Source organism: Hyla sarda, chromosome 5 (assembly GCF_029499605.1).
Source record: "Hyla sarda isolate aHylSar1 chromosome 5, aHylSar1.hap1, whole genome shotgun sequence".
Classification (NCBI taxonomy): domain Eukaryota; kingdom Metazoa; phylum Chordata; class Amphibia; order Anura; family Hylidae; genus Hyla; species Hyla sarda.
The window spans coordinates 42,712,942-42,738,903 of record NC_079193.1 but is presented as its reverse complement, the minus strand read 5'-3'; the positions used below and the strand labels follow the sequence as shown (position 1 = coordinate 42,738,903).

Genomic DNA, 25,962 nt, shown 5'->3' with positions numbered 1-25,962 from the left:
TCTGAAAACATACAACCAGGCAAACCTAATTGAAGTGGAAAAAAAAAAAGTTGTTTTCCAACTCATCTGCGGGATGCGAAAAACTGTGTACATGTGTTTTTTATTTCGGGTTATGATATAAAATATTTTCGTTGAAGTCCAGTCAATTGCCAGTTGCTAAAAAAGGGAATCTATTTCCAGTTGTTAAATCAACACCACCAACTGCACTTACTAAGTGTGTGTGCCACACAAGCCCTAGGGCGGCCGCCTCATTTATTAGGACATCTTGTGGTTCGTGGCTTTAGTAATAGAGCATTAGAACATCTCTGATGTAGCAATCGGATCCCTGGTGGTTATCAGTGTCTGATCGTAAGTTGTGCACCGTTCCCACATTGGTTTGGCTACGACCACCAGTCAAGAGAACTGCACTAAGGCTCGAGCCAAGGACAGGATATCACTTTCCACTGGTAGAAATAGACCTCCTGTCTTCAGCAGTTTAGGTTTATATCCACTTAATCAAATAATAAAACCCTTTACTATTTTCTTTAAAGTCAGCAGGCTACATGAATAGAACTATTAATACTTTCTTTTTTTTATGAGATATGTGTAAATACTTTAAGATCTTGAACAAAAAATGTTGCCAGTGGCTCAGGGATGGTTTTATATCATGAGAAAACTTTCTAAATATGGTGAATGGGGGGGGGCGTTCTCCATATTTAGAAAGTTTTCTCGTGATTTCAAAACTTGCCTCAGGATCTATTCATATGGCAGAATTTCCGCTTGCGGAATTCCGCCTTAAAGGGTTTCTCCGGTGCTTAGACATCTTATCCCCTATCCAAAGGATAGGGGATAAGATGCCTGATCACGGGAGTTCTGCCGCTGGGGACCCATATTATCTTGCATGCGGCACCCCGTTTGTAATCAGTCCCCGTAGCGTGTTCGCTCCGGGTCTGATTACCAGCGACCACAGGGCCGGCGCCGTGTAACGTCATGCCACCGCCCCCGTGTGACGTCATGCTCCGCCCCTCAATGCAAGCCTACAGGAGAGGGCGTGATAGCTGTCACGCCCCCCTCCCATAGGCTTGCATTGAGGGGCGGAGCGTGACGTCACACGGGGGCGGAGGCATGACGTCACATGGCGACGGCCCTGTGGTCGCCGGTAATCAGACCCAGAGCGAACACACTTCGGGGACTGATTACAAACGGGGTTCCGCGTGCAAGATCACGGGGGTCCCCAGCGGCGGGACTCCCGTGATCAGGCATCTTATCCCCTATACTTTGGATAGGGGATAAGATGTCTAAGCACCGGAGAACCCCTTTAAATTAAAGCCCATAGACTTCTATGGGATTCTGCACTCCCATTCACACGTCTGAATTTCCGCTTGCGGAAATTCAGACGTGTGAATGGGAGTGCGGAATCCCATAGAAGTCTTTGGGCTTTAATTTGACGTGGAATTCCACAAGCAGAAATTACACTGTGTGAATAGACCTTTAGGGTCTATTCACATGGGCGGAATTTCCGCACCAATTCCGCTTCTGCTTCCTTGGGTGGTTTCTGGCTTGTGTGGATTTTGCGTGGAATTTGTGCGGAAATTCTGTATGCGGAAATTCAAAAGTGTGGAATCCCATAGAAGTCTATTGGGCTTTCATTTGAGGCGGAATTCCGGCCGTGTGAATAAACTCTTACGGTGCATGCACACTTTGGACTTTCCAAGCAAAAATTTCATTTGGTAAGTCCAGTGCAGCAGCCTTCCATTGTTTTCAATCAGGTTCTGCTGCACCGTGCACACAGTTGAATTTCTGCAGTGGAAAATTCTGCGGCGGAAACTAAAATTCTAGACTTTGCTAAAAAAAAAAAGATGAATATATATATTTTTTCAGTGGCTTTCGCCTTAAATTCTTACTGCCGTCAGTGATGACGGTGCATGTTCGAACGCCAACTATATCAGTCAGCACCTGCTGTGCTAGGACCCCCAGCCATCTCCATAATGGGACCTCGGCTCTCAGTGAGGAGCGTGTGCAGTAGACGGCAAATGCTCCATTCATTTCTATGGGAGCACCGAAAGGACCAGAGTACAGCACTCAGGCACCTCCAGCGCTTCCATAAAATTGAATGGAGAACATGCCAGAGACCACATGAAGTCCCATCGGTCGGACCCGCCGCGATCAGCTACTTATCCCCTATCCTGTGGATAGGGGATAATGTAGTTTTTGCTGGACAACCCCTTTAATCTGATCTTAATTATTATTTACTGGTTGCCCTTGGAAACAGACTGCAATGTTTCTTCACTTTGTTGTCAGATCTGGGACCTAACTATATACTTACACACATTTAGGCATAGTCTATAAAGGGGTACTCCCCTGGAAAACATTTTTTTTTTTTTTATCAACTCATCCCACAAAGTTTAACAGATTTGTAGATTAAATGAAGAAGAAAGGAATTAATCAGCTCACTTGAGCCTCCAGTGCACGGCAATCCTCAGGACAAGCAGCACAATAGACGAATGAAGGCAGAACATAAAATCGGGAGTTTTTTAATATCTTGTTGAAAGTTCCATAAGGCAGTAAACACATTCAGTAGACAGCTTGGAGATGAGTCCCTTCACGCCAGTGCGTTTCGGGTTAAGGACCTTTTGCCATGACTAAGGTTCCTTGACCCGAAACACGTTGGCGTGAAGGGACCCATCTCCAAGCTGTCTACTGAATGTGATAATGCCTGATGTACTCCCCTACCTATCTTTCTATGGAACTTTTAACAAGATATCAATAAACTCCGGAATTTATGTGCTGGCTTCATTCGTCTATTGTGCGATTTGTAAATTACTTCTATTTAAAAATCCTAATCCTTCCAGTACTCATCAGCTGATGTATGTCCACAGGAATTTCTTTTCTTTTTTTATTTATTTTCTGTCTGACCACAGTGCTCTCTGCTGACACCTCTGTCCATGTCAGGAACTGTCCAGAGCAGGAGAGGGTTGCTATGGGGATTTGCTCCTACTCTGGACAGTTTCTGACATTGACAGAGGTGTCAGCAGAGAGCACTGTGGTCAGACTGAAAGGAAATTCAAAAAGAAAAGAACTTCCTGTGGAGCATACATCAGCTGATAAGTACTGGAAGTACTGGATTAAGATTTTTAAATAGAAATAATTTACAAATCTGTTTAACTTTCTGTCACCAGTTGATTTAAAAAAAAAATGTTTTCCAGTGCAGTACCCCTTTAAAGGAGAACTATCGTGCAGAAAAAACGGATCTCCTATTCAAAGGATAGGAAATTAGTTTTAGATTGTGGGAAATCCAACCGCTGGGACCCCCTGCAATCTCCTGCACATGACCCTGGCTTTCCACCGGAATGGAGCGTGTTGACCTCCGCACTAAGCGGCAGCTAAAACGCCCCCTCTATGTATCTCTATGGGAACACCGTATCTCCCTCTACATGGAGGGGGTGTGTCGGCCCCCGCTTCGCACGGTTGACACACCCCGTTTCCATGGAGAAACAGGATCCCGTGCGGGAGATTGCGGGGGTCTCAGTGGTCGGACCCCATGCGATCTAAAACGTATCCCCTATCCTTTAAATAGGGAGATACGTTTTTCTGCATGATAGTTCTGTCAATTTTTTTTAAAGGGGTACTCGGGTGGATTTTTATTTTTTTTAAACCAACTGGTGCCAGAAAGTTAAACAGATTTGTAAATTACTTTTATGAAATAATCTTTACCCTTTCAGTACTTTTTAGCAGCTGTATACTACAGAGGAAATTCTTTTCTTTTTGAATTTCTTTTTTGTGTGGTCCACAGTGCTCTCTGCTGACACCTGATGCCCGTATCAGGAACTGTCCAGAGCAGGAGAAAATCCCCATAGCAAACCTATGCTGCTCTGCACAGTTCCTGACATGGACAGAGGTGTCAGCAGAGAGCGCTGTGGAGAAGACAAAAAAGAAATTCAAAAAGCAAATAATTTCCTCTGTAGCATACAGCTGCTAATAAGTACTGGAAGGATAAAGATTTTTTTTTTTATAGAAGTAATTTACAAATCTGTTTAACTTTCTGGCACCAGTTCATTTAAAAAATAAAGTTTTCCACCGGAGTACCCCTTTAATGTGCAAGTTTCTATTTACTTCTACCAATTATCTTTGATCTCCTAGTATGTTATGTCTACAGCCCCTATGCAGCCCTATACCACCATCAGTGGTCTCCAAACTATGTACCTCCAGCTGTTGCAAAACTAGAACTCCTAGCATGCCCGGACAGCCAACGGCTGTCCGGGCATGCTGGGAGTTGTAGTTTTGCAATATCTGGACATCCACAGTGTAAACCCAAGTATTTGTTGCCCGTTGGAAAGACTTTTTTTTCCTGTCCTTTTTGTTGGTCCTTTAGCTTCCGTTTTGTGTCTATGAAGGGTTATGAAATCTTGTACGCAGTTTTTTTGGCTGTGTTTTGTCGCTATTTTTTTTCTCTGCCGATTTTTGCGACAACCATTTACGCCAAGTTTGGTACAACATTTTTTCTAAAGTGACGGTGGAAGTTATGATTTCAGTTGAAATCATGCAGGGGTAAGGAATTTATTCTTTGCGGCTTTTCATTTCGGCCCAAATTTTGGCGCAAACAACCGCATTAGGGCGCAAAGCCACACCAAAAATAAAATGACAGAGAAAATACCTACAACAGTGGAATATAGAACATTTAAACAGTGCCCAACTAGAGAGTGTTAGAAATGATTTGGCCAATAAAATCATATGTCTTCCTTCGTGAAAACTATCTTATACCGTATAATTTTTATGCACGTAACGTAGCAGTTACCCAAAGACATATTTGTAATATTTTTTTTTACCCCTTTACTAAACAGCCTGTTTTGACCTTAAAGGGGTATTCCGGGCCAAAACTTTTTTTTATATATCAACTGGCTCTGGAAAGTTAAACACATTTGTAAATTGCTTCTATTAAAAAATCTTAATCCTTCCAATAGTTATTAGCTTCTGAAGTTGAGTTGTTGTTTTCTGTCTAACTGCTCTCTGATGACTCACGTCCCGGGACGTGACATCATCATTGAGCAGTTAGACAGAACACTTCAGAAGCTAATAACTATTGGAAGGATTAAGATTTTTAATAGAAGTCATTTACAAATCTGTTTAACTTTCCGGAGCCAATTGATATATATATAAAAAGGTTTTGCCTGGAATACCCCTTTAATGACCAAGGCAAATTTTCTAAATCTGACATGTGTCCATTTATTTGGTAATAACTTTGGAACACTTTCACTTATGAAAGCGATTCTGAGATTTTTGTTTTGTGAAATATTGTACTTTACATTAGTGGTAAATTTTGATTGATATATTTAGCGTTTTTAGTAAAAAAAAAAAAAGATACATTTAGCGGAAAAAAATGAAAAATTAGCATTTTTCTAGATTTAAAATTTTCTGCTCGTACGATATATAGTCATGCCGCACCAAATTAATGATTAATTCACATCTACTATTTTTTTTTTTAGGTCGTTCGTCATGCGGTATAAGTGACATGTTAACATTACACTGCAGGTTGATATGATTACGGCGATACCAAATTTATATACTTTTTCGCTTTATTCTGTGAGCTGTAACATTTATATTTTTTCATTGAGCAATTGTGTGAGGACTCTTTTTTTGCGGGACATGTTGATGTATTTGGGGGACTATTTTTGGGGGTGTACATACATATATAACTTATTTTATTATTTGTTATATTTTTTTCAAATTTTTTTTCTTTTATTTTTCTAATGTTTTCTTTTATTTTTTGCACAATATTTTTTTTTCACTTAAATTTTTTTTCACTTTTTTCAATTTTTTTCAATTTTTATTTATAATTATACACATAATTCAACGGAGTACACATCTACTTCATTGAATTATGCCTATGTCTGTCAGTGCTGACAGGTATAGGATAGATCAGTTAGGCACTGAACGCTCATGTTGCCATGACAAAGGAACAAAGGAGGTAGGTGTCAGGCCTCCGGTTGCCATGGCAACCATCGGCGCTCTGTTTTCACTTTGCAGAGCTCCGATCGGTGACGCAGCGTCTACAGGGTTAACTCAGGATCGGAGCGCAGCTGCGATCCTGAGTGCCCGCGGGTTGCCTTCTCCGATGGGCCCCCCCTCTCACCACCAATCGCTTCACACAGTGAATCGACGGAGGAGATAGGAAAGGAGGAGACCCTGGCACTATCACTGCTATTGGTCCGCCTGTACTGATGGACCAATAGCAGCGATCGCCGGCCGGGCACTGCTGCGATTGGTCCCTGGCTGGCTTCAGGGGGGCTCAGCTGTGCAGCACAGCCGAGCTCAAACTGTCACAGAGCCCGGCTGCGCTGTGACAGTTTATTTCCTTCAGGTACGTGTATGTGGTGATGCGGGAAGTCATCCCTAATCATCACGTACGTGTAACTTATTTTGCGTAAAGGGGTTAATTTATTTTGAGGTTCACATTATGGATTTTACAGTGTGAAAAACTACGTTTGCAGAAAGTGAAAGTGACGATAAAAAATGATTTGCTTTGGACTGTGCAGACTGAGCTGTACCCATAGCTGAGAATGGGGGAAATTTATCAAAACCTGTCCAGAGGAAAAGTAGCTGAGTTGCCCATAGCAACCAATCAAATTGACTCTCACCTTTGGAAAAAGGACCCTGAACAATAAAAGAAGCAACCTGGTTGGTTGCTAGGGGAAAATGCAACATTTTTCCAAGGCACAGGTCTGGATGAATCTCCCCTGTATTGCACAAATTTAAACAGCAAAAAAGGCCATGAGTGTGCAAGCTTTTCCTCTGTAAACCAGCCAAACTCTCAAGGTCAGATTTAAAGGGTACACCGCAGAATTATTATTTTTTAAACCAACTGATGCCAGAAAGTTAAACAGATTTGTAAATTATTTCTATTAAAAAATCTTAATCCTTCCAGTACTTATCAGCTGCTGTATGCTCCAGAGGAAGTTCTTTTATTTTTAAATTTCCTTTCTGTCTGACCATAGTGCTCTCTTCCATTTTATGAACTGTCCAGAGTAGGAGCGAATCCCCATAGCAAACCTCTCCTGCTCTGGACAGTTCCTAAAATTGACAGAGGTGTCAGCAGAGAGCACTGTGGTCAGACAGAAAGGAAATTCAAAAAGAAAAGAACTTCCTGTGGAGCAAATAGCAGCTTATAAGTACTGAAAGGATTAAGATTTTTTCTTATAGAAGTAATTTACAAATCTGTTTAACTTTCTGGCACCAGTTGTTTAAAAAAAAGTTTTCAAGTCGAGTTCCCCTTTAACTACCACACAGTCAGAAAGTTCTGCCTGGAATTCTGAGGCAGGAGTCTGCGCCTTTTGTAGGGCTGCAATTGTGGCAAAATTACAAACTTGCGTGTGACAAATTGATAATTCTGGCACAACTGCGTAACCTACATAAAATCACAAATTGCAACACCATTATTGATACATACCCCCTATATGTCTGCTATACAAGTGGACTGGTTGACAAGGCAATAAATTAATATATTTAATAGGTTATTGTCATGGATGAGGGAGCTTTACCTCGTGTGACTCAATAAGGATTTCTTGTGAGACATTCATGCAAGAACACATGGGGCAGTCCACTTTACAGCAGAGACAGATGTTCTGGGTCAAGGTAATAATCGCTTTCTGTTTCTCATTTCAGAGAAGTCCGTGTTTCTCCCACCGCAGTGAAGAATGAGATTAATCTAATAAGACGTTTCTGCAAAGATGAAGAAAAATCTGTGCTGAAATCAATAGAATACACTTCAGGTCTGTGCTTTCTGCTGTTTTTACCACTTTTCATTAATATATTTTATTTGAAATCCTAGAGCAAGTTCTCTCCGAGATTTATTGTATCGTATATACCGTAATAGTTTTAGGTTTACTTATTCCAAACAATAGCAGGTTTGTGAAAAATAAAAACCCAAAAAAGAAAAAATCGTGCCAACAAATGTAACACAATCCTCTCGCCCCATGTCTTTATGCACATGATTACCCTCTTAATAGGACTTTGATCGTAAATGCAGACTCTGAAAAAAAGAAGAGCACAGACCACAATATCAGTGAAAAAATACACAATCTCTTTATAAGTGCGGGATAATAAAAATATTAGAGCACATACATAATGGCAGAAGAGGCTCATAAAAATCCCTAAAAATAAACCGTGACAGACATGGACTCCCCTGATGAAGCTGATCATAGCGAAACGCACGTTGGGGTTCCTGTGCACCTGGTTGGTATTGTACCTTGCATTTACTGGACATATTTTAATATGGTATTTTCCTATTGCTTCTCGGCCTTTTGGCTAAGATTAAGTGAAGTATCTGTTCTTATCATTGCTTTGGTCTTTGTCATTGATGTAGGATGGATGCTGCATGGAGGGGGCAGGCGTTCCGGGGCTCCACTACACCAGCTCAACGGCTGCTCTGATGTGACCTGTTTCCTCCGGGTCTCGCCATGAGGTTGGGGGGTGTAGAGCCGAGGTACTTTTGTGCCTCGGGGAGTGGTGACCCTGAGGTGCCGAAACTCACTGGGTGTTATAACTCACTGAGTGAACGCACTGCACCATACACTCTTCACCTTTGGCACTCACCCTTGGTATCCCGGCCTTCTGGCTAGGATCAGGGAAATTTTTTATAGACCGGGCAGTATATCTGCACACATTCACTTATTTATTATTTTTGTATCTTACTGTGCCACTTTTACGTGAGTGTTTGTACACAGGATATGTCAGGATGCGGTAGCCCTTCTGGGTTTCCCTCCTGGCGGTCTAGGGGAGGTGTGTGTGGCCATTAGGTTCCTCACCTCCCTGCAACCCCTGGGCATCTTGGCTTCGGTTAAGATGCCATCAGTATACGGCTCCTCGGCTGATACCTTGGTTAATGCCTAGCTTGAAGCCAGGTGAATTTGCGAAAAGGGGCATCAAACCTGGATCCTTGCAGGTGCCTTTTGGCCCGGAGTTGAAGGGTAGGTTTGTTGGGGGCGCTTTCTCCTGTTGGAGAAGGGCTTAGCGATAGACCGCATCCTTTGTGCACGATTTTTAGTGTGACACGTCTGCACTTTTTCTTGCACTTTAGGTGATAGAGAGCACTTGCCTCGGCTCTAAAAAAAAAAAAAAAATTTTCCTTAGGTTTCTCTACAATAAAGTACGCCCAAAAAAGTGTGTATCTAAGGGGAAAAAAACATGACAGACATTGTAGATATAGCATGTGGATTACTGTCACTAGCTATATAACATCCTGGGATAAACATGAAATGCACAATGTGTAATAAAATGAAACCTAAGGTAAATACTATGTGAAAATACATCTAGTAAATAGCATGTTCAATACCAACTCAGGAACCTCAGTGTAAGTTTGCCTATGACCAGCTTCATCAGGGGTAGTCCATGGGGTAGTTGTGGTTTATTTACCTTTCAGGATACAATTTTTTATGGGTTTAGTCTATTTGAGAGAAAACGAAGGGAAGTACCATGTAAAAATATATACAATAAATGCAACGTACAATACCAACTCAGGAACCCCATAGTATGTTTTATTATTACCAGCTTCCTCAGGGGTAGCCCATGTCTTCTATGTCTGTCACAATCTTTATGGGTGCAGGCTATTCTACCATTAAGTACGGTATGTGCTTTAATATTTTTATTATTAGGCGCTTATAAACAGATTGTATACTTTTACTTTATTATTGTGGTCTGTGCTCTTTTTTTTGGGGGCGGGGGGGAGTTATATGTAATGCATTAAAGGAGGGGGCGTCGCGTTACGTCACGTCTCCAGTCCCGGAGGTTTTAGGAACTGGAGACCCAGCCCTGCATAGATTGCGGGGGCTGCAGGGAGATCGCAGGGTTTCCCCACGCGGTTAGACATCTTATCCCCTATCCTTTAGATAGGGGATAAGATGTATTTGCCCAGAATACCCCTGTAATTGTCCCATATGAACTAAGGCATATATTTCCTTTAAAAGTATTTGACACAGTTTGGGACTTGAATTCACATGTATTCAGTGTTTGTTCCTTTGCAAAATTCACAAACAAAACTGTTGTGTGAACATGCCCTAAACTGTCTTGGGGCACTTGAAGGGGTCATTCAACAACAGTACCTGTTTAAGTGACTTTAAAAAAGTTGTAACATTAAAGTTGTAATATTTGGTCAGTTTCGTAAATGTTGGTAGGTGATGGTATGCTTTATGGGTAGTATGTGCTGCAGATAATTAAAACACTTATTCTGTAGGGAACTCCGCAAGACACCCCTGCTCGCTGTGATCTTAAACCAGTTTCAGGAGACAGACTCCATTGTAAGTCTATAGAGCCCGTCTCCTGCAACTGGATGGAGAGTATGGCATTGAGCCTGGGAGTGAAGCACTCAGCCCTGCACTTCTCTTTGCTCATTATAATGATGGGTGGGGATATGAACACCCAAACCCTGTCTCTTCAAAACTTTCGACATGCCTCTGTGACATCTGAAAAGTTTTGTTAAAGGAGTACTCCAAATGTTTTCAAATCAACTGGGTGGCTGAAAGTTAACCAGATTTGTAAATTACTTATATGTACAAATCTTAATCTTTCCAGGAATTTTCAGCTGCTGTATGCTCTAGAGGAAGTTTTGTAGTTCTTTCCATTCTGACCACAGTGCTCTCTGCTGACACCTCTGTCCATGTCAGGAACTGTCTAGAGCAGGAGAGGTTTGCTATGAGAATTTGCTCCTGCTCTGGACAGTTCCTGACATGGACAGAGGTGTCAGCAGAGAGCACTGTGGTCAGACGGGAAAGAACTACACAACTTCCTCTGGAGCATACAGCAGCTGATAAGTACTGGAAGGATTAAGATTTTTACATAGAAGTAATTTACAAATCTGTATAACTTTCTGCCACCTGCTGGTTTGAAAACATTTGTTTTCCACCGTAATGCCCCTTTAAGTTACAGCAACACTTTAACAATTTTGCCGACACGCTTCATTCTTTTGTAGATTATGAATTCGCAAATGGTTGCCGATCCCCACCTTGGAGACAGGTTCACGGTGAAATCTGCTATTTGATGATCACACCACATGACGCTGAGCCTTTCTGTGTGACGTACAGCACGTCAGGTGCTTTCATAAACTCAGTAAGTACATTTCTGACTGTTAGAGATTAGCGAACTTACAGTAAATTCGATTCGTCACGAACTTCTCGGCTCGGCAGTTGATGACTTTTCCTGCATAAATTAGTTCAGCTTTCAGGTGCTCCCGTGGGCTGGAAAAGGTGGATACAGTCCTAGGAGACTCTTTCCTAGGACTGTATCCACCTTTTCCAGCCCACCGGAGCACCTGAAGGCTGAACTAATTTATGCAGGAAAAGTCATCAACTGCCGAGCCGAGAAGTTCGTGACGAATCAAATTTACTGTAAGTTCGCTCATCTCTACTGACTGTCATGCCTCTCTGTACACCCGCTACATAACTAGAGTAGAATTTTCACTCACCTCCACCAATTCTTTTTTTAGGGTAAAATGAAGGATAAGGATGAAATTATCTATGACAGGCAAAGTCAAGTTTATAAAGATCTCATAACATTGCTGAAAGACAAGTCGCCACAGTTTGCTGAAAACATCACCAAGCAGGTACAGTTTACAAACAATTTGGGGATTTAGGACTGCATTTACACCCAGCAGATGTGTTACATGAAGACTTTGAAGTGGATACAGATAAGCAGTACAATCATAGAAAAGCATGTAAAAATGGGTATAGTATTAATCGTATTGTCCCACAGAATAAAGAAAACTTGTCAGTTTTACCTTAAAGGGATTCTCCGCTGCTCAGCGTTTGGAACAAACTGTTCCGAATGCTGGAGCAGGCGCCGGAAGCTCATGATGTCATAGCCCCACCTCCTCATGATGTCCCACCCCACCCCCTCAATGCAAGTCTATGGGAGGGGACGTGACAGCCGTCATGCCCCCTCCCATAGACTTGCATTGAGGGGGTGGGGTGTGTCGTCATGAGGGGGCGGGGCTATGACGTCACAAGATCCCGACACCGGCTCCAGCGTTCGGAACAGTTCCAAACGCTGAGCCGCGGCGTACCCCTTTAAAGTGCAAACCACAACCCCTTCAAAAGTTGCAAAATGCGGTGTTCGTTTCAGTTTTCTGCCACAAGTAATAATTTTTGGGTTGCACAGTACATTTTATTGTGAAACAAAGGTGTCATTACAAAGTAAAATTAGTCACTAAAAACAAGCCCTCATATGGGTCTGTGGATGGAAAAATAAAATAGTTATGACTCTTAAAAGGCGAGGAGGAAAAAACAAAAATGCAAACATTTTTATGGGCAAATGGGCTGTGTCCTTAAAGGAAAACTGTCAGCTTTCTCCCCCCGCAACAACCAGTGGTACTGGCTGGTAGTGCGGGGGACGCTGATCAGTTTGATGCTTACCATGCCCGCATCCATTAACTGGCACCGACCGGGCTAACTGGCACTCTGACGTCAGTGCCGCCGGCCGCAGTGCTGCCCAGCTCATCAATATTCTTCCCCTCCCTCTTCATTACAGAGCGGGGAGAGGAGGGAGAGGTGGAGGGAGGGGAGGAATATTGACGAGCTGGGCGGCGCTGCGGCAGGCGGCACTGACGTCAGAGTGCCAGTTAGCCCAGTCGGTGCCAGTTAGCCCAGTCGGTGCCAGTTAGCACCTCATTAGCATATACCGAAAATAGAAGATTACAGACGAACGGTGCGGCGGATTCGGGCACAGTAAGCATCAAATTGATCAGCCTCCCCCGCACTACCAGCCTGTACCACTGGTTAGTGCGGGGGGAGAAAGCTGATAGTTTTCCTTTAAGGGTTTAATTAATAAAAAAAATATTTTTAAATCATGTACCAAAAGAAACCTAAGAAACAATCAAACAGAGCCAGTGCCAGATACCAATCTTCTTCTGCTGTTAGCTGGTATCACCTTCAAATATTATGTTTCCGCTTCTGAGTTCATACTTCTGTATTGCGATTAAATTCCTGTTAATTACTGATAACTGAGAAGTACTCTCTGTCTGTGTTCATGGTCAAGGCTATGTGATTCATGTTGGAAATCTTCTCATAGTGGCCTTCTAGGGTCTCTTGACTGTAGTGTAGGACAATTTATCCCCTATCCACAAGTGTCGGGGAGGGTTTGACCGGTGAGACTTCCTGCAATCTCCTGCACAGTGCTCTGGCTCTCCTTCCCTACGGAGCAGGGGTCGGCACACACCCTCCATTGATCTCTATGGGAGAGCCGTAGGTTCCTGAGTGCTGTACTCGTGCATCTCCAGCTCTTCCATAGAGATGAATTGATGGCATGTGCTGACCCCTGCTCCCTGCACGAGTCGGAGCACTGTGCAGTAGAACACAAGGAGTTTTATATTGACGCCCTATCCAGGCCATGTTCACACGCGGACATTTCACACATTTCATTAATCTGGCGGGTGCTAGGACCGCTCAGGAATGTTCTGTCTCATAGACAGCAATGCATTTCCGAGCAAAATCCGCAAAAAGAATAGACATGTCTATTCTTTCTGCCGACACTGGAATCGTGTAAACAGTGCAGCAGAATCCCATTGAAATCAATGTCCATGTGGAATATTTAGGCAGAATTCTGCAGACATTCTGCCCTGTGAAGATACCCTAAGGATAGACCATCAGTATCGAACCAGTACCAATCAGCTGATGGAACAGTCCACAGCTCGTGCGAGTGCAGCTGCCTCTTCATTACTCACCAGGCACAGTGCCATTCATCCAGCAATGGATACACCTGGTATTGCAGCTCATCTCATTCACCTGAATATTTAATCAAAGAGTTTGCCATCATACCCCTACCAAATTCATATTAAGGGTTTATCCCAGTGTTTCCCAACCAGGGTGCCACCAGCTGTTACAAAACTACAACTCTCAGCATGCCCGGACAGCCTTTGGCTCTTTTGCAACAGCTGGAGGTACCCTGGTTGGGAAACAATGGTCTATCATAACAATATAAAAGTCCCAGACAACATTATTCTGAGCCAGTAGCAAATTTGGTGAATTGGGAGAATGAAATAAAGGGCTGATTTTATGAGAACAAATATTGTAACCAATGGTAAATACATTCGGAGTGGGATTCATTTTCACTTTGCGCACTATCTATCTATAACAGTAACTTTGTTTTTTTCAGTAATTTTACTAGGTTTGCTTAAAGCCTATTTCACCATCAGTATTTGTCAGAAAAAACAAAACGACACTGTTCATAAAATTGTATTGTCTATTCATAGGATTTTATATATGCCGAAGACCCACCAGTGGCTCAAACCATTCAACATGTGGATGTAGTTGACGCAGAGGAACCAAGCCAAAACCATTGGTCTAATGAGTATCCAGAAAAGAAAGCACAGGAGAAGACAAGGAATCCACTTGTAAAAAGCAAGACTAACAAGGCAAAATTAGAGCCGTCTCTGAAATGGAAGAACCTAACCCAGAACGGTCACCAGGAGTATGTTGTCTTTTCAGTCCTAATACCTTTGCTATTCCCATAGTTTATGGATATTTTAAATGAACCAGATCCATACACAAAGGCCAAATTATTTTAGTTAGTGGCGACGATTTTGTAGACGGAAAAAATTCTCTGGAAACCTCAGTCAAATTGGAGATTGTGAGTCTTCATACATACAATAGGGCGCAGGATGACAGACATAAAATGTTATTAAATTCTGTCTAGATTTACGGGGACGTTATAATTTACTAATCTAATAAAGATGAGAAATTAAGAAGGATTGGAGGAAAGCGCAGCGCAAGGCTGTAGTTAGCCCCGTTTTATTGCCATGTAATTGTGGACATTTTAGGTACTTCTGTGCAACTACCTTGGTACGTGAGGGCAGGAAGATTGAATTGCTATGCAAATAATGTGACATGTGGAAATTATTTCCATTTGACCAAATTTTTTTTAAGGGGAACCAAGCATTACATTTTACCTCACATCCCCGAGGAACGTTTTTGCTCCCTAGGGTGGTGAAGATATGGAGTTTGTAAGTTACCCCAAAAGTAGTCCCCTTGGCTACACTTACCCAGTCTCGTCTGTCTGGCCGTAGTGTCGCCCCCTCAGCATGATTGACGAATTCCAATTCCAAAAAGAATTTAGATGTCAATTTTTTCTTAGTCCTCTTGGAAATGCATTTCCATCTCTGGAGACGGCACATTTCCAAGCTGTCGTAGTGTCTGTGGAATGTCCACCTGAAAATGTTTTGGGTGGACACTCCGCCATGTGAACATAGCCTTATACAGAGTGTTGCAGAGCAGAAAGTGCACTAAATTCTGCAATGTTGAGCAGCCCGGACTCCATAGTTCCAGACTTTTCTCATGTGGGCAAGTCCCTTCCATGACTAAGGGGGCACGCCCCCCGAAACGCCGTCGCATCCAAGGTGTCGAGCAGATGGAAGATCACAGCTCTTATTTGTCCGTTTATCAGCTTTGCTCCACTTTGTAAGAAGATTTTCAATGGAATTATGAAAATAAAAAGTCTTTGAATACTTCTGAAACGAGCTTCAAAATCGTGAGTTACTACTCTGCTGGGTCTTTGAAAATCATGGACATTGCCTATATATTGTCTTAGCCCACTGTGTGTTACCTTATCCTGGTTCAAAAGGAGTAATGGAGCTCTCTTGTGGGACTCTACATGATAGAGTGTGAATTCAGGCAGACTCTGTCGCTACGTGTGTTTTGGTATGTGATGCAATGGCTCCTGCTGTGCTCCATAGAATAGCCCAGCATTTGAGGCCCTGAATATTACCCTCCCTTCTCCCTTAGTGAACATGCTTAAGGCATCATACCCTTTCAAAGGGCAAACAATATCGCTTACATACCTGGGAGTCCAAGTTCCCTCCGACCTTTCTGACTTCTTACGTGTAAATGTCCCTCCGCTATTACAATTATTAAGATCTGATCTAACTAGATGGGTACATAAAGACTTTTCCTGGTTAGGATGGGTCAATGTCTTCAAAATGAATGTGCTTCCACATCTTTTATACCTTTTTGCTAGCATCCCCACACATATTCACGTTCTTTCTTCAGAGAAGTTTCTGCTCTCCAGACTCGATTCATCTGGGCTGGCAAACAATTCGATTCATCTGGGAGAGACAATTAGCCTTGCCGGATTGTCTCTCCTACTACTTAGCAGTGGTCCGTACTCTAATACTTGGCTGTTTTAACAACAGCAGTGATAAACAATGGGTATCCTTTGAGAGCCAAGCTTGTGGCCTGGACCCTAGGTCTCTATTGTGGACAAGGACCCCCCCTCCATCTTTCGAACATCCGATTCTACTTTCTGTGGTTAAAGCCCACTCATATCTACTTTTTTTGTCCTAAGCACGTACTGACAGGACCTTATTTTGTTCCCTATTGTCCACTATGGGTCTGAAACCACTCTCTGAACTTCTACGTAACTCCCCACAATCTGTCCTGCCTGTTTTCCAATATAACCAACTGCTTCATTTCTATAATTTCCATAAACATGACCTGAATCTCCACCTTCCTCTTACTAAATTCGAGAAATTATGCTCTACCTCATCTCCTGTACAACACGCGATTAGTGCTCTTTTTGCTCTCCTCCTTGGTGCAGGAGCTATGACTCCACTTCCTTTCTGCTCTTCCTGGGGAAAAGGAGATGAACTGTTTTTTGTCCGATGAAGACTGGAAACGAGCACTTACCTTATGTCATAAAAATTCTGTATCTTGCAAAGCGCAAGAAACCAACCATAAAATTATCACTAGATGGTATAGAGTCCCTGCTCTTCTATCTCAAATATATCCCTCTGTTTCTAGTACATGCTGGCGTTGTGGTCACACCGAAGGGACCATGACCCACATTTGGCTGACCTGTCCCAAACTAGACTCTTTTGGTCACATGTCCTTAGCACTATTAATCGCTTAACCTCAATCTCTATACGTAAAAGCCCAGCCATGATTTTATTATTTTTTCTTGCCCATTCTCTGCTTCGCCCATCATCTAGACTAGCTCCCTTCCTTCTGATAGCTACGAAGGCAGTGATACCCAGGTTATGGAAATCAGAGACCCCCCATCTTTTTCGTCCTGGCTTCAAGAGGTCTCGCATATATGCCGTATGGAAGAACTTTTAGCAGATTCAAAATGATAAATCGAGAAATGTTATGCTATCTGGTCTCCCTGGTTAACATATATGGTGACCCCTGATTTTAAGCAACTCCATTTAGAAACTCGCCTTGCCTCCGTGTTATCCCTTATAGAATTAACTTTATTCCATCCAATTATTCTAAAACATTGGAGTGTAGCCCTGTTCAATGCTCTGGCCTACGTGTTGCTTTGCTTGCTAATTGGTATATTCACTATACAGTTTATTCTCTACCATGGCTTAGTAACCGTAACTCAGTTAGATTTAGCAGAGCCAGACCTTTTTCTCTATGTTTCCTATTGTTGGAAGCTAACTCCCTCATTTTCTTTGTATTAGGCTTCTTTCACACTACAAAATCCTCAATTTTTAAACATCCCTAGGAAGATCCGTGTGAAAATCAGCTGAAAACGGCAGTAACAAAATCCTATACGTCCGTTAGAAAATCCCATTATAGTCTATGGGATTTTCTAATATCCGTATTAATCCGTTATAGTCCGTTATTGATAACGGATGTTAGTTTGTTACGGAAGATAGTTACGGAAGAAATAGTTCATGAACTATTTCTTCCGTAACTATCTTCCTTAACAAACCAACGTCCGTTATCAATAACGGACTATAACGGATTAATACGGATATTAGAAAATCCCGTAGACCAGTGGTCTTCAACCTGCGGACCTCCAGATGTTGCAAAACTACAACTCCCAGCATGCCCGGACAGCCAACGGCTGTCCGGGCATGCTGGGAGTTGTAGTTTTGCAACATCTGGAGGTCCGCAGGTTGAAGACCACTGCCATAGACTATAATGGGATTTTCTAACGGACGTATAGGATTGTGTTACTGCCGTTTTCAGCTGATTTTCACACGGATCTTCCTATGGATGTTTAAAAACGGAGGATTTTGTAATGTGAAAGCAGCCTTACGATTGAAAAAAAAGAATAGCACAGCGTTTTCCAACCAGGGTTCCTCCAGCTGTTGCCCTTGGCTGTCTGGGCATGCTGGGAGTTGTAGTTTTGCAACACTAGAGTGGCATAACACTATAGCACCAGCTGCCTCTTTATAGATTTTACTAATAAAGACTTAGCCATAGCATTTCAAAGCCGGTGACCTCCTGGATGGATTCTTTCCACTCTTAGCTATAGAATCTGTTTTTTTTTTTTACTCTGTAATGGGCCAATTACTTCCAATAATTTGTTTCACAGCCCCATAGGCCTGAACCCCTTTAAGCGGCCATAATATATGTGACATCTGTGAAACTCGGGAAAAGCGTAATCGGCTTTTGCTCCGTGCCCTCGGCAACTCTTCCTTTTTACTTCAACGTGTTTGATATATTCTTCCTTGCAGCTACAGAAACATCATAGAGGTGCTTTATAGCCATAGTGAATAACACGTTACAGGACTAATAGATGCAATATGTACTGATAAAGTTTTGCATCATAAGAGGTACCTCTATCACCATTGTATCACCATTGTGTCCACAAAATGCGCTATTCATAGGAAAACATTTTGCGGGACCCATTGTAATTGTCTTGAAAAGTCCACTCCCAAGCACAAACATCCCATAAAGTATTTACTACATAACTTGTAATAAAGCACTGCAAGTTACACATCCAGAAACTGCAAATGGCAAAGGAAAATGTGGAGAAATTAGAAATCATTGAAAATGATTTTTTTTTTTTTTTTTGCCAGCATCTGAACAGTTCATTTATTTTTCCAGTAACACAATTATAAGCAAGGACGAGAAGACTGCAAACAAGAAGGATGGATCCAAAGAGCCAAAAACTGTTAAGCCGACAAGTTCAGAAAGCAAGAAAAGACCCTTTATTGTCACCCCAGGGCTCAGAAGGCCATCTGCATTAAAGAGGTAGGACGCTTTATGACTAACCTCTGGTTATGTTTGTATGGAGCCTCACATACAGCCAGACATACATACTTACTAGTTACTACATAGTTGATGATGATAACCACCACCTGGCTGCTTTTTTTCATGGATTATTATGTTAAATTGTATCAGCCGATCCTCTTGGGGCAAATGAATGTATTTTGATGCAGATTTTCTGTTGTAAATTTTCTGCTGAAGATTTAGTTATTGACTTAGGGCTCATTCACACTGCGGACTGTCATCCAGCAGAGTTCTGCCGGCTGAAGGTCTGCTTGCACCAGCGGTGGGTCCATGTGGAAGATGGCAATGCATTCTGGCGGAATTCTGACCAAAGAGTAACATAACAATTGAGTGGCCTCTAGGTCGGTGATAATCCAAAGAGTAACATAGTAACATAGTTCATAAGGTTGAAAAAAGACCAGAGTCCATCAAGTTCAACCTATATTCCTAATGAGTCCCTACTGAGTTGATCCAGAGGAAGGCAAAAAACCCATATACTAGAGGTAAAAATTCCTTCCTGACTCCAAATATGGCATCAGAATAAATCCCTTGATCAACGTTCTGTCCCTATAAATCTAGTATCCATAACCAGCAATGTTATTACTCTCCAAAAATGCATCCAGGCCCCTTTTGAACTCTTTTACAGAGTTCCCCATGACCACCTCCTCAGGCAGAGAATTCCACAGTCTCACTGCTCTTACAGTAAAGAACCCCTGTCTGTGCTGGTGTAGAAACCTTCTTTCCTCTAGATGTAGAGGATGCCCCCTTGTTATAGATACAGTCCTGGGTATAAATAGATCATGGGAGAGATCTCTGTACGGCCCCCTGATATATTTATACATAGTTATTAGGTCTCCCCTAAGCCTTTATTTTTCTAAACTAAATAACCGTAATTCTGATAATCTTTCTGGGTACTGTAGTCCTCCCATTCTCCGTATTACCCTGGTTGCCCATCTTTGAACCCTCTCCAGCTCCACTATATCTTTCTTGTACACTGGTGCCCAGGACTGTACACAGTATTCTATGTGTGGTCTGACTAGTGATTTGTACAGTGGTAGAATTATTTCCTTGTCGTAGGCATCTATGCCCCTATTGATGCACCTCATGATTTTATTTGCTTTGGCAGCAGCTGCCTGACACTGGTCACTACAGCTAAATTTACTGTTAACTAAGACCCCCTAAGTCCTTTTTCACGACAGTCGTCCCAAGTGCTCTCCCATTTAATATATAATCCCAGTCCGGACTTTTCTTCCCCTTGTGCATTACCTTACATTTATCAGTGATGAACCACATCGGCCACTTCCCAGCCCAAACCTCCAACCTATCCAGATCCATATGTAACAGTGCACTGTCCTCTATTGTGTTTACTGCTTTACAGAGTTAAGTATCATCTGCAAAGATTGCTACTTTACTATTTAATGAATATATATTAAATAGAAAAGGACCCAAGATGGACCGCTGTGGTACCCCACTAGTTACAGTCACCCAATCAGAATAAGTACCATTAATAACCACCCTCTGTTTCCTATCACTGAGCCAGTTACTTACCCACTTACACACATTCTCCCCAGTCCAATCCTTCTCATTTTATGCACCAACCTTTTATGAGGCACCGTATCAAATGCTTTGGAAAAATCCAGATATACGACATTCAGCGAGTGCCCCATGTCCAGTCTGGAGCTCACCTCCTCATAAAAGCTGATCAGGTTAGTTTGACAGGACCAATCCCTCATAAAGCCATGCTGATATGGAGTCATATCAGCATGTGAACATGTTAATTCTTTGGGTGGACCTAGGTCAATGATAAAATAAGTAACTGATAAGAAGCAGTAGAAAATTAGCTGCAAAAATTCTGCAGCAAAATACGATGCTTAAAGGGGTACTCTGGTGGAAAAAAATTTTTTTTCCAACTGGTGCCAGGAAGTTAAACAGATTTGTAAATTACTTCTATTTAAAAATCTTAATCCTTCCAGTACTTAGCTGCTGTATGCTGCAGAGGAGGTTCTTTTCTTTTTGAATTTTTTTTCTGTCTGTCCACTGTGCTCTCTGCTGACACCTCTGTCCATGTCAGGAACTGTCCAGAGCAGGAACACATCCCCATAGCAAACCTCTCCTGATATGAGGTGTCAGCAGAGAGCACAGTGGACCGACAGGAAAAACATTTAAAAAAAAGAACTTCTTGTGGAGCATACAGCAGCTGGTAAGTACTGGAAGGATTAAGATTTTTAAATAGACGTCATTTACAAATCTGTATAACTTTCTGGCACCAGTTGATTTAAAGAAAATAGATTTCCCACAGGAGTACCCCTTTAAGGCCATGTTCACATGTCAGAATATCTGTGCCGTATTCCGCATTGGAATCCGGCAAGGAGATTCCTCTGTAGCAAAGTCCTTTTGAATTCAATAGGATTCTCCTGTGCAGTGCACACAGTGGAATTTCTGTGCCAGATGTTTCCGGCACGGAAGTTCCATTTTCCGTGTCCACACAAAGAATGAACACGTTTATTCTTTGACATGGCGCAGTCCTGTGCTGTCCTAGCGCTGGCATATTATGCTGGTGCCCCGCAGTTTGCGGTATGTCTGCACAGAGATTCTCCGTGCGGACATTCTGTCAAGTGTGAATGTTTACAGCAGAAAATATGCAGTATAAAATATGTATCGAAAAATCTGCAGCAAAATCTGTACGTGTGTATATATATATATATCCTAAAACAGAAATAAACCTATCAGCAGATTATGTACGTGTGAATGTACCCTAATGCCAGTCTAGCTCTCTTTAGCCATTGGACTCCAATTGTGAATTTTCACAAAAGGGACCTCACAACTTTTCTCAGTGTGTTTTTTTTTTTTTTTTTTTACAGTACTCCCTTTGAAGTGAATGGGAGATAGAAACCGAGCTTATTTTGCCCATGTGAACATACCCATCACACAGGGCTTCATAATTTTCACCATGGATTTAAGTGTTGAAATCCACTTCGTATTACTCATCCACATGCTGCCGAACAAATCCGCAAATAATCCACAAAATCTGACCTGTGGCATGGATTTGAAATCTGCAGCATAACAATTTATGCTGCAGAAAAATTGACAGCAGCCATATTACACCAGTGTGAAGCCGGCCTAAAGGCAAATATGGCGGATATGTTGCAAATTTTTCTCCACAGATCTGCAAGCAGAAAGTCTTCAGTTCATTACCAAAACATCAATGTCAATCATGGCCCCAGTAGTGCTATGGATTTAGTGAGGATTTTCCCCATTAACAATGGTGAAGTCAAAATCTGCAATAAATGCACATTCGTTGCAGATTTACTGCAGATGTGCAGCAAAATCCACAACTGTGAAAAATCTGCTACATTTTCCCTCTATGTAATCTCTTTGTTATCTATGTACCTTGGGGATTTTGATGTAACAAACTCTACTCTTAGATCCGCATTATACCAAACTGAGCATGATTTCCTACAGATTTACCATTGCGCAATTTACCTGCAAAGCTGGGGACATTCCACTACACATCTGCTGCATTCCGTTCTGTGTTTCCTTATCCTCAATATCCAAAAAAAAACTGTTTATTTACAAATGTGGTTCGGTTTTTGACAGTACCCAGTGGTACCCAATGGTCCACCAGATGTTTTTTTTTTTATTGGACTTAGTTGTCATAGGAGATAGAGAAAAACGTTGCCATGGTTATTGGAATTGTCACGGTAGGGTCACACATAACAGATCCGCAGCATATTTTACACTGCGGATGCGCTGATGATCGACCCTAGAGTGAGTCCTCTGCCTGTGCCCATGTGTCCGCTCATAGCAGCAATCTGCTGCTACGAGCACACACACAGGGATCTGCGCGAGAGCGACTGTAGTAAACTGCACGCTATTGCAGTCTTTACTCTCAGTCATTGAGGCCGCTCTCTGCCTAGTTCACAGAGCAGAGGAGTGGCTGCGATGTCTGTGAGTAAACTGTACATGCGCAGCCTACTAAAGTCGCGCAGATTACTGTGTGTTTGCTCATAGCAGTGGACTGCTGCTACGAGCGGACACACGGGCACAGGCAGGGGGCTCACTCTATGGTCAGTCATCAGCAGATCCACTGCGTAAAATACACTGCGGATCTGTTACGTGTGACCCTACCCTCACTCTACATATAGGATAAGTAGCTCCACCTCTCAATTATATCTCGGGGGATGCGGGCAGGCTAACCAACCTAAAACTGTACAACTCTGTTTGTTATATTGTCAGATCCATAGTTTAGTTAGCTTTTACTGTATACCCATAAAACCGTTCAGATTCACAATAGATGAGAATCAGCCATCTGGATCTGATATTTCTTAGGCGTTGGACATCAAGATTGACTTTACTTGTCCTGATGAACATGTGATATGTCTCGCGCTCAGGACCAGACAAAAAAATGGTATGATCGTGGCTGAAAGATTGTCTGTGATTCATGTGAAGGAGAAGCAGATGGAAATAAATTGAACAGATAATGAGGGGCAGTCAGTGATTTGTTTAATTTCTACAAGCGCACTCCCATTCCTTCTAATGTAAATTTGGAATTTCTTAAGATGGAAAAGATAGAAAAGTAGAAAACTGGAGCTTATATTTTCTTTATTTTGAACAAAGCTTCGCTTTTGTCGAGAAGTAATACAAAACAGATGTCCAATCCGGGATGATACACCTCCCACACTAGGTATTCACGTAATTATTTTTCTATCTAATTTTACCTTTAAAAGATCAGAAATGCTCGAGATTTCTCTCAGATGTTGAAACAGAACTATGGAAATAATTGTTCATGGAATACGAATCCTTACAAAAGCAGTATTTTTATTAGCTATATTATTTACTTGAGAAAAAAAAGGAAAAAAAAGACATAAAAACTGTTGCTGTATCTTATAGGAAACCTGTGAAATTGGAAATACAGTTCAGTCTTGGGCAGCATGGTATACAGCTGGAGGAAAACAAATCTCTACTCATTCTGTGCTAAGTAGTCAAGTGGGCGGGCCTGAGACAATGGCATATAGAGAGCTGTCAGTCTATGGGGAGGACCACCCACTTGACTGCTTAGCCCAGAATGAGTAGAGATTTTCAGGGGTTTTGAAATTTAATAAAAAACTTCTTGTCCACAGGACTAAAACGGAGCAAAACCTACTTGCCCCTCATGACGATCCACTTGTCCGGTCCGGACCAATTTTCGCTTTTACACTCTCGTTTATCAGTGAAGTGAAATTGAAATAGTAAAAGATAATTTTGCACATTTGGTGGTTTTCTTTTCTACACCATTTACCTTCTGGTTGAGCTAACATGTTGTTTTGATACTTTAGGCCGGCCTGATTACAGCAATACCAGATTTGTATACTTTACGTCATGTTTTACTAATTTTAAAAAAATCGGGAACTTTTTCCGAATTTTTTTAATTGCCATTTTTTGACCCCTGTAGCTTTAAAAAATGCTGTATGAGGGCTAATTTTTGGCGCCATAATCTGTTTTTTGTATCGGTACCATTTTGGTATTGAGTTCGTACAATTACGCACGCAGCGATACTAAATATGTTTTATTATTTATTTTTATTATGTTTACATGTTTTTATATAGGAAAAGGGGGTGATTTGAACTTTTAACATGGAAGGGGTTAATATGTGTCTTTTAAACTTTTATTAAAACTTGCACTTTATTAGACTTGTAGGAGGAATCATTAGATTCCTCATATAGATCAATAGAGTCCTATTGAACTCCATTGATCTATGTCCTCTGCGATCCATTGATAGAGCCTAGTCCAGCCAGGTTCTATCAATGACAGAGCCACAGACACCAGGGAAGCAGAGGTAAGCCCTCCGGCTACCTCTATAGTACATTCCTAGTTATCCTTTAGTACATCACTAGTTATCCTCTAGTATACTACTAATTATCCTCGAGTACATTACTAGTTATCATTTAATACATTACTAGTTATCGTCTAGTACATTACTAATTATCCTTTAGTACATTACAAGTTATTACTAGTTATCCTTTAGTACATTACTAGTTATCCTTTAGTATACTACTAATTATCCTCAAGTACATTACTAGTTATCCTTTAGTATACTACTAATTATCCTCAAGTACATTACTAGTTATCCTCTAGTACATTACTAGTTATCCTCTAGTATACTACTAATTATCCTCAAGTACATTACTAGTTATCCTTTAGTATACTACTAATTATCCTCAAGTACATTACTAGTTATCCTTTAGTATACTACTAATTATCCTCAAGTACATTACTAGTTATCCTCTAGTACATTACTAGTTATCCTCTAGTACATTACTAGTTATCCTCTAGTACATTACTAGTTATCTTCTAGTACATTACTAATTATAATTTAGTACATTACTAGGTATCCTCTAGTACTTTACTAGTTATTCTTTAGTACATTACTAGTTATCTTCTAGTACATTACTTGTTATCCTTTAGTACATTACTAGTTATCTTCTAGTACATTACTTGTTATCCTTTAGTACATTACTAGACTAGTTATCCTCTAGTACATTACTAGTTATCCTCTAATACATTACTAGTTATCCTTTAGTACATTACTGGTTATTCTTTAGTATATAACTAGTTATCCAGTACACTACCTACATGTATAAGAGTCCTACCTTCATTGGTTCATCAGTACACTACATACATGTATAAGAGTCCTACCAGCATCAGTTCATCAGTACATTACCTACATGTATGAGAGTCCTACCTACATCAGTTCATCAGTACACTACCTACATGTATGAGAGTCCTACCTACATCAGTTCATAAGTACACTACCTACATGTATAAGAGTCCTACCTACATCAGTTCATCAGTACACTACCTATATGTGTGAGAGTCCTACCTACATAAGTTCATCAGTACACTACATACATGTATGAGAGTCCTACCTACATCAGTTCATCAGTACACTACCTATATGTGTGAGAGTCCTACCTACATCAGTTCATCAGTACACTACATACATGTATTTGAGTCCTACCTACAT

General features: G+C 41.5%; 1 protein-coding gene and 1 pseudogene across 2 annotated transcripts in view; both read left to right on the top strand.

Moving 5' to 3' along the window:
- ODAD2 (outer dynein arm docking complex subunit 2) overlaps positions 1 to 25,962 on the top strand; it is a 185,995-nt gene that overhangs the window by 20,194 nt on the left and 139,839 nt on the right. For both annotated transcript variants that reach the window (XM_056519385.1, XM_056519386.1), the window contains exons 5-9: positions 7,639 to 7,745; positions 10,940 to 11,076; positions 11,453 to 11,569; positions 14,213 to 14,430; positions 18,795 to 18,941. In XM_056519385.1, the coding sequence (XP_056375360.1) occupies positions 7,639 to 7,745; positions 10,940 to 11,076; positions 11,453 to 11,569; positions 14,213 to 14,430; positions 18,795 to 18,941 (726 nt within the window). The remainder of the gene's footprint in view (positions 1 to 7,638; positions 7,746 to 10,939; positions 11,077 to 11,452; positions 11,570 to 14,212; positions 14,431 to 18,794; positions 18,942 to 25,962) is intronic.
- LOC130274691 (U2 spliceosomal RNA) lies at positions 8,261 to 8,385 on the top strand (annotated as a pseudogene).